At 40.2% G+C, this 17,944-nt stretch overlaps 1 protein-coding gene across 1 annotated transcript in view; it reads left to right on the top strand.

Moving 5' to 3' along the window:
* Positions 1–17,944, top strand: part of MAMDC2 (MAM domain containing 2) — a 63,854-nt gene that overhangs the window by 31,998 nt on the left and 13,912 nt on the right. Inside the window, exons 3-9 of the mRNA XM_050913105.1 lie at positions 1,564–1,829; positions 2,548–2,632; positions 3,595–3,732; positions 6,037–6,293; positions 9,218–9,311; positions 11,961–12,107; positions 12,986–13,251. Of these exons, the coding sequence (XP_050769062.1) occupies positions 1,564–1,829; positions 2,548–2,632; positions 3,595–3,732; positions 6,037–6,293; positions 9,218–9,311; positions 11,961–12,107; positions 12,986–13,251 (1,253 nt within the window). The remainder of the gene's footprint in view (positions 1–1,563; positions 1,830–2,547; positions 2,633–3,594; positions 3,733–6,036; positions 6,294–9,217; positions 9,312–11,960; positions 12,108–12,985; positions 13,252–17,944) is intronic.

Genomic DNA, 17,944 nt, shown 5'->3' on the forward strand with positions numbered 1-17,944 from the left:
ATGGGATAATGTTTCAGACATGGATATCCTAGCTAGTTTTGCTGTTCTGTTGGATTTTTTAAAATTTTCTTTCTCTCTGTGTTTCACTTGTTTCTGGCATTGCATTCCAGGTTTCTGTGACTCCTGTATCCCGTTTTGCTGTCCTGATCTTGGTTTTGATGTGTTAGTAAAGTCTCCAGGACCAGGCTTCTGTTTCACTGTGATTTATTTACTGTTGCCTCCTTTTTCTACATGTTGTTTCTCTGGCATTTTTTTGGCCTCCTTGTGCAATTTTTAGCTTGTCATCACATCCTTTCTTTTCTTTTTATAGAGAAGGTTATGTTTTAGGCCCTGCTCCTAAAACATCGCCTTGGTTTCGGCTGGGATAGAGTTAATTTTCTTCTTAGTAGATGGTACAGTGCTGTGTTTTGGATTTAGTGTGAGAATAATGTTGGTAACGCTGATGTTTCAGTTGTTGCTAAGTAGCGCTTATCCTAAGTTAAGGATTTTCAGTTTCCCATGCTCTGCCAGCAAGCAGGTGTGCAAGAAGCTGGGAGGGAGCATAGCCAGGGCAGCTGACCCGAACTAGCCAAAGGGATATTCCATACCATAGAACGTCATGGCTCAGTATATAAACAGGGGGGAGTTGGCCAGGGGGGCAGATCGCTGCTGGGGCATCGGTCAGCGGGTGGTGAGCAATTGCATTGTGCATCACTTGTCTTTTCTTGGGTTTTATTTATCTTTTTTTTTGTTATATTCCTTTTCATTACAATTATTATATTATTATTATTATTCTTAGGTAGTATTATATTTTATCTTACTTTAGTTATTAAACTGTTCTTATCTCAACCCACGAGTTTTACCTTTTTTTTTCCAATCCTCCTCCCCATCCCCCTGGGAGGGGTGAGGGGTGAGCAGCTGGGTGGTGCTTAGTTGCTGGCTGGGGTTAAACCACGACAAACATCCATCCATAGAGTAATTTTGAAATAATCCCATTGACACTGCTGATATGTTTAAATGTGGCTTTACATTTAGCACTTTTTTGAATCAGCAGATTTGTACATGTTAGTTTTACTACTTAAGACTGTCTTTCTAGTTTTCTTCTTTGAAACCAGAAATGCTTTAGAAGTTTTTGGCTGGAATATGTTTTTTATGTACTGTTTTAAAATCTAAATTATAAAAATGAAGTTAAAAAGTTTTGATCTGTAAAACAACTAAATATTCCTGCAGCATATTCCTGCCTGTGTAAATTATCTTGTCAATCAAATCATCTGTCTACAGCTATCAGTTCTGGAGGGCAATACTTACTTAATAATCTGTTTTACACTGATATAATGTCTTTCTCTGAAGATTTCCAGTAATTTTAAAATTGTGATTAAAAATACTGTGAGACACATGAAGTGACATTTCTGTGGGTACAGTGGGATATCAAAAGGTTAAATGACTTGCTTAACGAATGAGTGGCGGTCTCAATCTCCTGACCTAGCCCCAGAACAACCATTCCTTTATAAATAAGTACTTTTGTCCAGGGATGCAAAAGCAAAGCCTCTGACATCTGTTATTCTGATATGTGTCTGTTCCCAGGACATTACATTTCTGTGGATACATCTTATGAGGGTGAGAAAGCAGTGCTGTCCAGCCCTGAGCTGTACTCTGAGGAGTGGAGCTGTGTCAGACTGATCTATCAGATAGCAACAACTTCAGAGACGTCGCCTGATCCCACCAGGCTCAACCTGTACCTGAGGCAGGAAGGAGAGAGCTTTGATCGTTTGCTGTGGTCAGCCAAGGAGCCTTCAGACAGCTGGCTCATAGCTAGCTTAGATTTAATGAACAGCACAAAGAAGTACAAGGTAAGCCTGATTTTCAAAGATGGCACAGGCTTTCTGTGTTGGGGTGTACGTCCGTGCTTTTCGAACATTTCCGCTCTGGGCCCTATTCTTGGCTTTCACCTCTAGGGCTGGCAGCGTGTGAGTCAGTTGACCTCTCTGTCCCTAAAACCAGTGAGCAGAGCTGGCTTGAGTCAGGCAGTCGGTGCTCTTCCCAGCGAACGCGTGGCGCAGCTCACGGGAGAGCACGGCCGGCTGAGCCATGCAGTGAGGATGCCTCACCTCGCCTCGAGGCAGCCCTGCGGCGCTGCTGGCATCCTGTAGCAGATACGGGACCTCAGCTGTGCTCACTCATTCCTGTCCTCTGTGCCCTTCTGGGAGGAGTCAGAAGCTGAGAGGCGAGTATTTCTAGCCAAACCCTGTCACACCGCATCTCTCACAATAACGTCGGGCATAGCCACAGCTGAGGAATCTGGAGTCCCATACTCTTATATGAGGTGTGGGATTTTTTGGCCTTGTCTCATTGTCCTTCAGTGTGCCTTCTGTCCTCGAGGAAGGGCATTGACTCCATCTGTAATGCATTCTGCCAAGCTCTTCCAGCAAAGCACCTCTCCTGACTGTCAGGATGATGAGCCCCCCCACATATATTTAATTGGTTCTCCTGTTTATCCTGTTTAAACGTCCAGGGTGATAATGGAAATACTGAAACCCTAAAATTTACAGTTTGGTTTATATTGTGCAGATTGTACTGGAAGGTGAAATGGGACAAGATAAATCCGCCAGTGTAGCAGTTTTTGAAATTAAAATAACTCCTGGTTATTGTATTGGTAAGTACTGTCTGCTCAGCTCCCATATTCTCTGCATAGAAAAAAATGCCTTGTTGGTAGTTCTAAGACTGAATTAAAGGTCTGGGTTTAGAAAAAAGACAATGGCTTTTTCCTTATTGAAAGTAAGCTGCCATACGCGATATAGATATTTTTTAAGCTAAGGTCGCACACAGTAATACATGTTTTTATTCACCCATCTCTGTGATATATATAGACATTTCACATGCAATAATTCATTCTAAAGCTATTTATTGTTCAAGCAGGAACAAGTGTTATTTTTTCACAAAACTAGACTGCTGTAAATATTAGGCATAACAGCTGTGACATTATTTCTGCTGTCTGCCAGCTCATGCTTCCTTACAGTGGCATCTTGCAGGCTTCAGAGTCAAAACTCTGTCGATATTTACACTTACTGCTATTTCCTCATGATGTTTGCCAAAAACCGCTAATGAAGTTCAAAAATTTCAGTGGCTAGGAGGCTGGGAGACCTTTGCATTTCTGGGGAGCTCTGATGGAGTCCAACCGAATTGTCACAATTCTTTGGCTCTGTGAAGGAAACAAAGCAGTCTCATTACCACTATGAAATACTAGTCCTGCTTTGCTTCTAACCGTGCCTGATTTACATGTGGAAGCTCTGCTCTAACTATTTAATACTATGAAGTGGTATATTTTAAATCTATTTTATTTGGTTCTAAATTACAGCAGTCCTATATTGCCAAATAATGAAAAGATAGATCGGACCGAACAGGATGGAAATGAAAATTCTATAAAAAATTGATCAAAAATTGTGGCTAAGTTTACTTCCATTTATCATAAGCTGTTAAGTGCTGTGTCCAGTTTTATAAATATAGGTGTTATCTGCACTGCCGTATGTCAAACGAGGCCAGTGCTTAGCAGTAGCCTCTCTTGCAGTTTCTATAATGAAAATGTGTGCACTGAGCTGGTGATGTCTGCAATTGCAGAATGTGACTTTGAAGAAAATCATCTTTGTGGCTTTGTGAACCGCTGGAACCCCAATGTCAACTGGTTTGTTGGTGGAGGGAACATTCGCAATTCTCAGTCTATCCTGCCCAAAGACCACACACTTAACAGTGAACTGGGTAAGCAACAAATGTGAAACAGAAGTATAGTGGAAAATTTGAGTCTGTGATCCACGTCTAACTCTTATACTGCAAATTATTATGTGAGTTCTTTCTTTTCTCCTGGCATTGGGTGGGGTAAGAATGACTTATGTGGAAAAAGGGATTAGAAAAAGATGGGGGGAATTTGCGGAAGTTCACACAAAGTTTCCTGTAAGCTTTATAATAAGGTTGTTATGCCCTTTGCTAGGCTTCAAAATTACTCAAAATAAGGATAAAATTTTGGACAGAGGGGGAAAATTCATCTTTCTGTGAATTCTAAAGGTATGGGCCACAATGAGTTTTAAAATCTTGTACCATGGCTCTGTACATCTGGCAGGGGTTTTCTTTCCAGTGGCTATTGGGAAAGTTGAGGAGGAAAGCTAAGGGATTGAAACGTGTTTGGAGACTCTCGGGTTAAAGGACAGTTTCGGAGTTTTGTTTCTTTCAGTCAAATGTGGTGCTGTTAATACAGTCTGTCGGAGGCAGAATGCTGTAAAGAGTTAAAGGATTTTCAGCACTTGCCCTGTATGAAATACTTGTCCCAGCCACCTTGTTGAGAGGAGAATGTTTTACAGAGTCACAGAGAAGGGTTGGGGGATATCTTAGCATTTGATGTAGTGTTGCATGAAGTACCGCAGCAGGCGATGGTCAGGAGTTCTGGCTGCTGCATCACACTGTGCGTCTCAGGCAACGTGACGCTTGTGATGGTGCAAGGAATTGCATCATGAAAAGCACGGTTGATCCTCTTTCCTTAACTCATGCCGCTGTGCCTTTTTATTTATTTCACAATTGTGTGAGTTGAGTACGGAGTGTCAGTCCGGCCCTGCATCACCCTACGGCACCTAAATGCTAGTAAAATTTTGATGGAAGTTTAACTCACCACAGCTTCAACCAGCAGCAGACAGTGGCTCTACCTATTAAATAAAGTACTGTATGTGATAGGAAACGCCACCAACTGGGAGGGATCTGTTTTCTTGTAGCCACAGTGTTTCTTTTTCACACCAAACCCTCACTGCTGACCAGCGACTGAGAAGACCCCAAGAAGCCAAAAGTCACAGAAGAGCCTTCTTTTTGCAAGAATTGTGCTATGAAGGTACATCAGCCAGGGAGATCATAATTAAGCTATGAAATGTGGTAAAACTGCAGAGCAAAAACGAAGCCCAGAACTTCTCGGGTAGGAACCGCTGAAGTGTCACCAGACCCCTGGCAGTGGGCAGGCTGGAGGAGACCCACAGCCAAGCAAGCCCTTTCCCCTCCTTCCTCTGGAGTGAAGCGAGAAGTGACATCTCCAGGTTTGAGAACACTATTAGCTAATTAACGTAGTGGTGTAGATACAAACCTAATGGCACAGTTTGCAGTGTCCATGCTGAAGTACCCCTGTCAGTTTGACACTTCATTCTCCTCTAAGTTTTCTACTTCTGAAGAACCATTTTTCTGTTCGCCAATTGATACTGTTTGATGCTGTGTTTCTGGGAGTGTAGAAGAAGAAAAACTACAGATGCACAGCATATCCATGCACATGGATGTGTCCTGTTTAAATTGAGATAGCTCTCCCCAAATCAAAGTCTGAGAAGCTGGTACCCTTTGAAAACCCTGCAGGTCACATTGGCTGTTGAGGCGGAGGGAGTCTACTCATCTGTAATGCATTTTTCTGTTTATTAACATCTCCCAAAAGTCTTTTTTGAGGATTTTACAAAAAAACAGTCCATACAGTAAAGATAAAACATTTAGAAACCAAATCCTAGATAGACCAAGCAGAATTATACAAGCAGTGAGATGTGCAGAATAAAAGTTATTTGCCAATTCATTTGAAGTATTAAAGGAACTGCTGAGGAAAACGCGAGGAAACACATGACTTACAGTCTTGTTCATTCACTTGCATTGCCTCAGTAAAAGTTGCACTTGGAAGAAGACTAAATACTATACTGAGCTGTTGGGAGGCAGGAAATTTACTCACTTGTAACACATTTTTCCATTTATGAATGGATCCCAAAATTCAGAGAGTTTATTACTTTCTTTAATATAAAGGTCTTGAATAAATACTTAAAAAATTGGTGAGACTGACTGTTTTGCCAGTGGTATCTTAGCCGAACAACTTTGGGTTGTATATAGGAGGAAAGGAGAAAAAAAAAATCTCTTAGAATTATTAAAATTTCCTAGGAATCAACCATTGTTGTCCCGGTCGTAGAGATACATGTCTAGTCCCTGCCCATCTCCTGATACTTCTTTTAAGTGGTGTCCTTTAAAGAGTGTCCTTATGCCAAGTTTCTTTTATACTTTTAGGTCACTACATGTATGTGGACTCTGTTTACGTCAAACATTTTCAGGAAGTGGCCCAGCTAATCTCACCAAAGACCACGGCGCCAATGTCTGGCTGCTTATCTTTTTATTATCAACTTAAGCAGGAGAGTAGCATTGTTTTTACCATTTACTTGAGAGACACAAGTGGCTTTTATGAAGAGATCTGGAAAACAGACAGTGCACTGAGTGCAGACTGGGCGCTAGCAGAAGTTGACTTCAATGCGCCGTACCCCATGGAGGTAAAGCAATCATTCCTGTACAGTCCAGCTACGACTTCCAGGTTGCATCAGACATCAGTGCTGACTCAGGCCAAGTTGGGAACATGGCAGTGGCCATCCAGTATCTGAAAGATGGTTATAAAGATGCTGGCGATCTGTTGTTTCCTTTGTCCACTGCATAAGGGTCAAGGAGGAATCACTTTCCATACTGGTGCCTGATTTTCAGCAAAGATGAAGTCAGGTGGTGAAGTGCTTGAACAGAATACCTTGGGAGGTTGTGGAGTCCTACTAATGTGAGGTCTTTCAGTTCCTACTAAATAATGTCAATGTTCTCTCAGTCCCATATTTCTGTGACTCGATGATCCATTTTTGAGGATGCTGAGTATCATAAAATAATGCATGCCTCCCTTTGCAGAAGAAAGATTTTTAAAAATATTCGAGCTCTATTCTCTACCTTATACAGTCCTGCAATTCAGTCTTTCTGCGGCTTCACGAGATAGAGTCCAAACTTGGGTCCTAATAGTACAGTAGTCCTTAGATGTAAAAGTCAGCTCCTTATGGTTACTGTAATTAATTTCAAGAGTATCAGAAAGAAATTGAATTTTTTATTCCCTAGTGTTTACTGAAAAAATCCCCAAACCTTAGAAGATTGGATAAACATTTTTTATATATGTATGTATAAAAAATACACACACACACACACACACACACACACACATATGTATAAAAATGTGTGTGTATGTGTATATACATGGTATATATACACACACGCATATATACATTATATCTTTATATATATGTAAAATATATATTCTTTAATACATATATAGATATCTTACAAGATTGGAATTAACAGTGTATATGTATTATATATACACATATATACTTACATGTATACAAATGTATAATATATACTTTATACATATGTGTAATTTAAAAAAAAATATATATATATACTCTCTCCCTATATATATACTTCTAATACTAGGATTACAAATAAATAGGCTTTCATTCTACTTGCTTTAACATTACATAAGTTATTTGTTAATTCACCGTAAGCCTGCAGATTTTCAGAAATTATTAGGGGTAAAGCTAATTTTCATCAGATGTTACACAGTCCTTTTATACTCTGTGAAGTCTGTGACCAAGTCATCCATTTGAATTGTCAGACTTCAAATGGTATGGGAAAGGAGATTAGATGTGATAAAGTCTCATAACACTGCATGGTAAGTGAATTACTTAATAAATATAAAGCAACATGCAAGGGGAAAAACAGTCCTAGTGCTATAGTTGGAAATTAATTAATGATCACTTAGAGCTTGGCATTACTGTGGTTAGTTTTGTGAAAGTATCCTCTCAGTTCTTAGTGGCATTCATAAAACCTTCCGGAATGTTGGAAAATATCTATACTGGAATAAACAGCAGAACAGAGGATGTCGTATCACTGGATGAATGCACAGGGTACCCCTGTGTTCAGCAGAGGATGCAACTCCAGCCCTCTCAGTTAAAAAAGAATATCCTACAAGAGGGAGATGGGGATAATCAAAAGTATGGAGAAGTTACTTTAATGAAATAACAGTTTTCAGCCTGTAAAAAAAATGACTGAAGTAGAATATGGTAGAGGTTCATAAAAATCATGAATGACACAGAAAAGATTAACTGTTCCCTTTTTCTCATAATTTACATTGCTGTTCCAAATTCTTAATTACCAGGTAACAGTTTTAAAATAAACCAAAGGGAGGATTTTTTCCTACATCACATAACTGTAGAACTCAATTCCACAGCGTACTATGGATACCATTATTTGGATCAGTTCAAAAACTGATTAGACAAATTAATGGGAAAGAAAGAATCCATCAGGATTGCAATGTGACGGAAGAAGAACTGAAAACTTGTCATTGTCTTCAGTTCTTTCTGTAGGTGACCTCTGTTGGAATCAAGACACTGGGCTAGATGAGCCTTTATTCTGCTCCAGGAATTTTTATGTAATCCAACACAGTCATTATTTTAGAGATCACTTTATAGAAATAAGATTAAACCTTCAAGAGGGTCTTCCTCTTTGTTTTATCCGGATAAAGGAGATTGCTCAGGATTCTTTCACAACTCTCCTAGTTTGGCTTCCAGCCTTAGGCAAGACATCACAGGCATTGCTTTCACTGAACAGGATCTCACTCTGGAAGCATTTGTCCTTATATCCTTGTTTTGTCCCTGGGGTTGCCTTGTGATTCAAGCCTTTTCTCAAAGTTTTCCTGTAACTCAGAGCTTTGATACTTAAGAGAAATTTTAAGACACTTCCTGAAGAGTTATGGACTGTCCTCCACTTACTTGAGGAAATGATATCCCTTGGGAATGGCCAAGTACAAACATTGTTTGATTTTTGTGGTAAACAAAACACAGCGATAGCTTTTCTGGTTCTTATCTTAACTAAATTTTTCAAAGGTGTCTGCCAGCTGATGCCAAGGCATGGGTTTTGGTGTCTGAGGATGTTTAGAGAAAACAGTAAAACTTAATATTGTAACAGCAGAGTAATCCACACAGTTTGTTTTTAGCTCTTGATCCAGATAGATTCTACATACAGTAATAATTAGGCAGCTTTGGAGCTCTAGTCAATACAGACGGGTGACCCTGAATACTGGCTTTGTATGGTATCATAACAGTAGCCTTACTGCATCTTTAAAACTGACGCTTCACAAAGCAGCAGAAGAGCTATGTTCCCCTTGATTTTTCCTTGACCTTGAGTGGGCAAAGATCTGGTGCCAGTGTCAGGATCTGATTTATATCCCTGATAAGTGATATCATTTAATTTGTCCCAACACCTGCATTGCTGTCTGAGATGCCCTGGAGTCTGTCTGGGACATCCAATCAGAATTCTGTAATATGAAGACGTGTACCAAAATTATTGTTGTTTATATGGTAGATGAATAACAAACGATTATAATTTCCAGGTAATATTTGAAGTTGCTTTCAATAGCGCCAAGGGAGGTTATGTTGCCCTTGATGACATTGCTTTCTCTCCGGTTTACTGCAGCAATCAGACAGGTATGAGTTCTTATTGCTATTTACCTTCCTTGTTTCCCCCCTTTGCTTTGCCCCTCTGAACCGTCTGTGAGTACTTGCAATATTTGGTAGTGATGTGCAGATGCTGCCTTCTCAACTGACGAGCACCACTGGGCTTCTCTTCCTCCTGGCAGCAAAACAGCAGATAAACACTAATGCCATTCATTTGATCCAGAAACCAGTCCTTAATGCTTCCTCTCCAAAGACCTTGCCTCAGGGATCTGCAACTGGAGTGCTGGACTGAATGCTCTATTTGCATTACCCCAGCTTTTGAACAAATTAACACTTGTAGGCCTGTCGCAGAAAGAGAGAGGGATTTCCCCAGGTGTGATGGTATGAGGAAGAAAATGTCCTGGCTTTTCATCATTGCCAATGTAGGGAATATCTTCTTCCGTGCCACGTGCCCTGAGGTGTTCTTCAGAGCCAAAACGGGAGCCTTGCCTTCCTGTCTTCACTCTTCCAGGAGATATTAGTTATCCCAGACAGTGGCGTGTCTGGCAGGTTTTTAATAGGTTTTCACAGCAGCAGAAGTCAGCTGAATCCACGTGACTTCGGCTGTAGAGGCACTTGGGACGAAGGAGTTTGTCATTTGTGAATGCAGCCTCTGAAGTAGCTGTGTACTGGTTGCTTGGGTTTTACTGTAGCACTAAGCAATAGTCAAAAGTAGATTAGAGGTTTCCCACTGAGCCCATCCATTCTTTCGGTCACAAGTTTGAATTTTTGGCTAATGTTTTGAAGTGATCAAGGAAAAAGAGATTTTTTGCTCTTTTTTATCTGCTTGGAGTCTCTGCTAGGTTTACCTGCACTGCTGAAGTATCAATAGGAGGTAGATTCCAAATATGTTATTAATCCACAACTCTTAGCTGAGTAAATCTAGTTGTTTCATTAACTCCTCAATGCCTGTTCTGTTTTTGCTTTGTTTTGCAACAAAAATCCTGAGTTATGTTTGCAGTATGCCATGGATTGGAGCTGTGTGCTCTTCTGTGTTTTCCATTTCAATTTTCAGATGGCTTATATGTGTTGAGGTATGGGACAAATTTTATAGTATTTTCTGCCCCAACCCTGATTTAGTCACGCTATCACGGCCCAAGTTCAGATCTACTCTGACCGGTAAATTTGATAGGTTCAGCTAGAGCTTTGCCAACTAACTCTTGATTTTAAGTTTTGGGTTTTTTTTTCTGTTTGAGAAATGAATGCCAATCATTTGCTTTATATTTTGTTGAACTACAACAAAGCTGGTTAATCCTTCAGACTTACCTCCTATTTCCATCTTCAATTGTTTTGAGTAGAGAAGTTAAAAAGCAAGATATCTTCATTCTCCTTGTAGTCAGCCACAGCAGTGTATATAACAGCATTAAGCTTTTTCCTTATTTTTGTGGAAGTTTTCATCAACAAAGGTCTCAATGTTAGCCAAACGGAAGGAAAAGGTACCAGAGTATTAAACTTGCTTACCAAAGGATGAATCTTTAATGCTGCATGGACCTGGTGGTGCTCCAACTGTGTTTTCTTTAGCTAGGAAAGCAGCGGGGGGAGGCCAGGGCTGCCTCCTTTTTCTCTGTAGGCAGAGAAAGACACATGGGCAGTGCTTAGATCTGGCTTATTTGAGGCTGAAAAGACCACAGGCATCTCTCCAATGCCAAAATTTTGCTGCTTCTGAAGCTGATCACCTGTGTCCCTGCCCTTGCCAGGAAGACCCTCTTAGCCTCCACGCAGAAGGGTTGTGCGTGCTGCCATAGAGTGATGCTTACAGGATCCTGACTCCTGACGTAGCCAAAAATTGCACGATGGCTTTGGGCTGTGTCCCTCCTTCCCCCGGCATCTGGTAAAAGGGACTGATGAGGCTTTTAAAGTAGAAATGTTTTACTTGAAAGCACCTGTTCACCAGGGGGATTTTTTCAGACTAAAGCAAATCCTGACCCATGAATTTCACATCGCAGGTCAAGAGGGAGCCATCAGCAGGCCTGGGGAGCTTAACTTAGCTTTTCATCAACTTCACTATATATGGTACAGCTTTCTTTGGTGCAGTGCTTAAATGAGTGAGGCATAGCTCCAGAGGTCAGTAGCCGTGAGGTGGTACATGAACCAAAAGACTTACATACTTACGGCATGCATATGCACACACATTATACATGACTACAAAAGGGTTTTTAAAAAAGTGCTCTTTAAAAGAATATTAAATGTTGATGTTAGAAAGTTATCCCCTTGGAAACTGAAATGAAAATATGACACCCATGCACACACAGGCGCACACTCACACTCATTTTGTCCAAATATCTTTTGAATGAAGGAGAAGGATAAAAACAAATGGTCTGAATGTCTTTGTGCATTATGTCCTGAAGGAGGAATCTTCTCTTAATATCTGTAGCTTATTTATATTTTATAGGGGCTGTGAGGGAAGTTTCCTCCCGCCTCCAGCAAAAAAAAGAAAATAACACCCACTTGCAACAGAAAATTTATAGTTCGATATCGTTGTGACTTTGCGCTATATATGTGTAACATATTTGCACATGCTTATCTTCTGTAATGCAAAGAAAGATGAAACAGTATACTTTGGCATCCTTGTGCTTCAAATAATACCTATGCTTATTATACTGTGCTCTTCCTAACAGAACATACGCGTCTGTCTTTTAGGAACTCCTTTCAATCCTGCCGAGGCAGGCTGCAATTTTGAGGAAGATCTGTGTAATTTTTATCAGGATCACAAAGATGGCCCAGGATGGAGCAGAGTGAAAGTGAAGCGTAACGTGTATAGAACAGGAGATCACACTACCGGGTTTGGTAAATCAGAACTCCTTTTCACTAGAAGAGTCAAACTGGATATAAAGGTTAACCTGTTGTATCATTGTTCACTCTGTTAAATAATGTCATCGGCACACTGGTTAGATTGCCCCACTGCAGCTCCCTGCCATTAAAAATCGGTGTACCCTGCTCTGTCCTAGCTGGGACTCTGGCTGCGCCTCCCCCCATGTAAAGGGGGAAGGTCACCTATTGAATAGTCACGCAAGGCCGTAAATCAGAGTATCTTCACTATACTGATCTGTAGCCATTGAAGGGATGATTCTACAAAAATATGCAAGCAAATATAATCGTAGCCTAACGCATTGCTTTTAATATAGAGGAATGGTGGGCTTTTAGCTCTTCCAGGCTTAGGACAGTTGACATTTTTAAGAGAAAACTGTGAAATGCTGTGTAGTGAAGCCATGTAGTGAAAGGCCTCCTAATAAGTTCTGAAACTCACGCATCTCTTTGTGTAGAGTATTCATGGTTCTTAATCATATGTGCTAAAGTCTCACCTCTTTATACTTGGTGCAGGGAATAATAGGCCTTATGCCCCATCCTTCATTCTTCGCTCTTGGAGTGGTACCCTGGAAACAGCCAGGTTTCCAGTGAGGCCAGCAGGCCAGAGAATTTTTCAGTGTAAATTTGAAAAGTGCTTATTTCTGGTAACTTAGCCATGTGCCAGTTTAGCTTCAAGTGGCTGGGATGCTTTTAGAAAAATTCTTATTTCCTTTCAAACAGAGTGTGATAATCTGTTTCCTGCCAGTAGAAACTATTTTCGTAACCAAAGTCTGATGCAATAACGGAAGCTGCTTTAATAGCAAATCAGCCGTGCTAATTGCATATTAGAAACATTCAATAATTGTGCTGTCTTGCAGGTTATTACTTGTTGGCAAACACAAAGTTTACGTCACAGCCTGGGTACATTGGACGTCTGTATGGCCCGACCCTGCCAGGAAACTTGCAGTTTTGTCTGCGTTTTTATTATGCCTTATATGGGTTTTTCAAAATGAGTGGCACTCTTGCTGTTTATATCTTTGAGGAGAATCATGTCGTTCAAGAGAAAATCTGGTCCGTCTTGGACTCTCCAAAGGGAGTTTGGACTCAAGCTGAAATCTCCTTCAAAAAGCCTATGCCTTGCAAGGTAAGAGCCAACTCTTCAAATCTACCGAATTCTGGATGGAGATTTTCCTTGCCTTCTCCTCCCAGGGTTCTTTGTTATCCGGGGATTAATCCAAAGTGAACTATACCTACAAAGTGAAATAGAGTTCCCCAGGCAGTACAGTGGGGAGTAGAGTATTTCTTCAGAGCCTGGCTCCCATGGGAGCCCCAATAAAGGGGCTTCATACCAGGAATGGGGCAGTGTTGGCCTGGTGTGCTGAACTGTAGTCACGGTGTTTGTGGTGATTCACCTGAGGAGCTCTAACGAGAGCCAGTTGTGTCTTGGTTTCTCAGCAGGCTCCACGTTCACTCATTTTTGTTTGTTTGTGTCCTATGTGATTTGCATCACCGTACTCAATTACAGATTTTAATTAATCTAAAAAGTCAGTACTGGTAAGTTCTGGTCAAAATGGGAGGCTGATCCTACTTTCCTAAACTCAACCACTGGGTTAAAATATGAAACCAGAAGTCAGTGTAACGGACTTGAAGTATTTGCAATGTCTGGTTGGAGAGGTCACTTTGTTATCTCAGCAAGTTAATAAGAGTAACATAATATTTCAGATCACCTCCTGAATAAGTCCTCAAGCTGCTGGTATTCTTCATCTCCACTCTTTTTACAAAGACTGACTTTTACACAAATTTGTGTAGGTGCTACTTCTGTGGTTATCCCGCTTTCTGCAATGGGTTTTCACTATCTGTGAGTCATCTAATGAGGACCAGATGGATCACTACCTGATGACACTGAGATAAATCCAGCTTTTTTTCAGTGTGATAGTACTATAAACATAGGAATGAAAGCTTGTCTTCTAACTCAAGTATTTCTAAATTATAGACAAACATCTTAAGCATTTTCCCCACTCTAAAGTAATTTTTGAAATGGCACTAGTTATTGAGTTTAACATTTCCTGGGGAAAAAAAAAGTGTTTTTCTTCAAAGTAAATACACTGTAAAAGAAAAGTTCACCAAAAAAAAAAGTTGTCTAACTGTGTTAAAAGGGAAATATATGCCGAAAATTTCAGTCCTAATTGTTGGCTACTGTTTTCTCTCAGATATCTAATACCTTAAAAAATTGATGGGATTTTTATGTACATATTTTTTATGCATAAAACATAATAGAATTTGTAATTCCCTTTCAACTGATATAGAAAAAAAAATTTATTACTGCCCAGCAAGTTCATGATAGAAAAGTCTCTCATAGTATCATCCCAAAATTTTTGCAGAAAAGTATTTTTCTCTTTTTTTTAAATCATGAAAAGGTTAAAAAGGCAAGCTTATAACATACTTTTGCCATCCCCTGTTTACGTATTTCGTTATTACTTCTAAAAAGGTTCAGTAGCTTGTGTAGCGTAATACACTGTATGAGTAGTGATGACAGCTGAGCATGACTGTTAAAAATGGTTTATAGCCTTGGAGGTGGCAGTTTTTTCAGCTTCTGACATTTACATGGAAAATTTTTTCCAATATGAATTTATGAAAAACTATTTTTATGTTTTCCTAGAAATCAGTATATCTAAAACACTTGTGAAGAAGCTTGCCTGGGACGGAAAGCTTTTCGTGAATTGCAGCTTTCATGTCTGTAGTTACCAGTCTGTCTGTAGGCAGTAACAGATGGGGAGAGCAACACAGAGGAGGATAAAAAAGTCAAGGGAATATCCTCGCTGCTTCTGAGCCCGAAGGCCTGCAGGAGGGAAGAAGCCCCATGCTCTGCATCAAGAGGGTTTGTTGGCCTCTGGCAATTCTCAAAAACCTTCAGTGGGTCCTTCAGGTCTTGTGATGGGGAAGCCTTCTTTCCCATGGAAACAAGTCGCAACGTGTTTCTGTTGAGGAGGCATTCCTCAAATATCACAAAAAGTGAGATTTATTGTGCTTTAGAGAACTCAGCATGTGTTCAGAATATCATGATTCAGACACCCCTTAGCCAAATAACTATGTATTTAGGGAGGGGTGGGGTGTGAAGTTCTACCTTAGCCTTGGTTTAAACCTATTCTCTCACACTGTCTTTTTTGCTGGATTGGAAGATTAAATTAGGTTTAGAATAGGGATTAAGTTGCAGTTTTGCATATGTAGTAGATGCCATTGGTACATAATAAATCGTGCACAAGCTATCATGTTCTGAACTTTGTATAACGGTTTTATGGATTTCATGATGGCTGTGTATGTATATACACCCATCAGTTTATAAAGTTTTCCTTAGACAAATAGTACCTGGAAGACAATAGGTGAAGTTCTGAAGCATGTTAATACGGAAAAGTATATCAAGATATGTTTACGGCTGAGAAGGTAGCATACAAAAGACAAATGATGCCAAAGTTTAAGCATGTGTCTGCTTGCCATAAGGCAAGTGGGAAAAACTGGTGTAGTTACAGGTTGTCTGCTTGCAATACTCACAAGCAGGCTTGAATGAAGTTGCACGGTGAACCTGATTCTGGCTTTTCCTTGCAATCTCATGGCCAACTCTTCAACCTTAATACTTCTAAAAGTCCTTTCATGCTGTATTTTGTTTGTTTTTTCTTTTGCAAGCCAACAGAAGGAAATGAAGGAGCACTGTGCAGCATTGTGTAAACACTTAGATTAGTTATCTGTAAAGATGAGTCTGCCTAGGACCTAGTGAAATAGATGACAAGGAACACTCATTTCAATGGGCGTCTTCAATGTAGGCCAGCAGTGGAGGTGCATCAGAGCACGTTTTGCCTGACAGCAAGGAGTGGTGGGAACCAGCAAGTCAGGGATTATACTTCAGGCTCTGGAGGGAGAGACAGTATAGAGAAACATGACAGAAACAAGCTCACTGAAGCTTTACCTCTCTTGTCCTGTCTTCTCCAACCTGTCCTTGTGTCTCTTGCCTCCTCACTGCTGCATCTTTGTCTTATCTGTCCTGCTGTGTAGGCAGCAACCTGCCCCCTCTCTCCCCCCAATTCCCCATCTTACTCCTGGCTCCTCAGCTCTGGACAGTCCAATTTTTTTCCCTCTAATCCTGTCTATGTCCCAGTCTGTTTGCCCTGCTTGTCCCAGTTCTTAAAAATTTTCATTTTTCAAAAACTAATGACTTGACAGAAAGCACAGTTCTGGCACAAAGAACAAACCCTGACACATTTCATGCTCCTACTCCAAAGCCTAGGAGTGCCCAAGCTTTTCAAAGAATTTTTTAAATAGGGGCAAAATAAAACCTTTTTTCCTAGCCTTGTTCTCGGAAATGATGGAACTCTTTTGGCTTAGATCTTCCAAAACAAGCCTGAAGCAAGGACTCAGCATGGAAAATCTGAGCTGAAATCATTGGATCTTGGCAATGTTATAAGCAAGTGAAAAACAGTCTTTTAATGGAGTGAGGTGGTCTCAAAATAAGATAGGGCTACCACCTTTCCTCTAATACAGATGTGGTGGCTGATGTGCCTATTGTATTGTTTACTGAGATGCATTATGTCTAGACTTGGATGATAAGAAGTTGTAGGCATGCACAGTAGTTTGGCTGATCAACTTCTTGGTTACTGGGTGTGACTTGTAGATTGGGTCAGCGCCTGTGGAAATAGTAAACAGTCTCCTGGCAGTTCCTTAATGACCAGTAAAGTCAGCGAGGCAGTTGTTACGCTGCTTTGGCCAGGGAGTCCTGAAGGTTGTAATGATTTTGCAGCCAGAAAACAGTTGTTCTAAACCACCTGATTACCTATGTCTTTCATCTTCCTTCCACTATGAATCCTACTCCCAAGGCTTTGAAAACAATATAAAATCCGTCTGATATGTTTTAATTTTGATAACATATTTGTTTGCATCAGGACAATAAAAAAGCTCAGATTTTCATCTCTTGGTTTCTGTAATGGTTTTTGCAAGTTCTTTTTGAATTAGCTAATGGCAGTCTGGCACAGATTGTTGGCTTGTGTTCTGTGAGCAGGAAACGTGAAGCTGGCCAACAGGCTTTAATATGACACTTTGAAACTACCACGTTGAAAAGGTTAGGTGGGTATGATCCAGCTAAGCAAGGCACAAATGTTTATACATATATATATGTGTGTGTATATATGTGTACATGCTGCAAATACATATGCTATATAATGCTACTGAGAAGGCAGGAAATTTAAAATCCTGATTTCTCAATTGTACTTGAGGCACTCTCTCTTTTAGTTAGTGTAAGTACCTATGATCCTGTACACATACAGTATTGGTTTTATACTCTGTAGTGCCCAGGGAATAGATGTGAGAAGGAAGAAATAAAAAATAAATTCCTAACATTGATTAAAATAAATTAAACTCTTCATGGTTTATTGTGTAAGCCTCTTAAAGAGCAGCATAAAAATCTGAGTCTGAAATATGTAGATTCTTTTGATCTGATTGAATGTACTGAAACTGATCTTCCAGGCCAATACATGGCAGGAAAACGTCAGAGCTAACTGAACAAAAAATTCACATATGGCATATGTAACCTGGAGATGCTCACATGCACCGTGGAGCAAGAATCTGCATTTTAATATTGTGTGTGTGTGTTTGTGTGTATATGCCATCATGGAAAGATATTTCTTTTATGCAACTTCACAACAAAGTCCAAATGCCTAGATTAAAATGAAGGTTTGAGTGCAGTCGGGTCTACTTACATCAGTTGGGTTAATTTCTGCTAGATTTGGTTCACCATTCTGAAGCTCAGGTTTTCAGAAGCAAACATCTCATGTTGTTTATCCATTCATGCA

This window comes from Gymnogyps californianus, chromosome Z (genome assembly GCF_018139145.2).
Source record: "Gymnogyps californianus isolate 813 chromosome Z, ASM1813914v2, whole genome shotgun sequence".
NCBI classification, from domain to species: domain Eukaryota; kingdom Metazoa; phylum Chordata; class Aves; order Accipitriformes; family Cathartidae; genus Gymnogyps; species Gymnogyps californianus.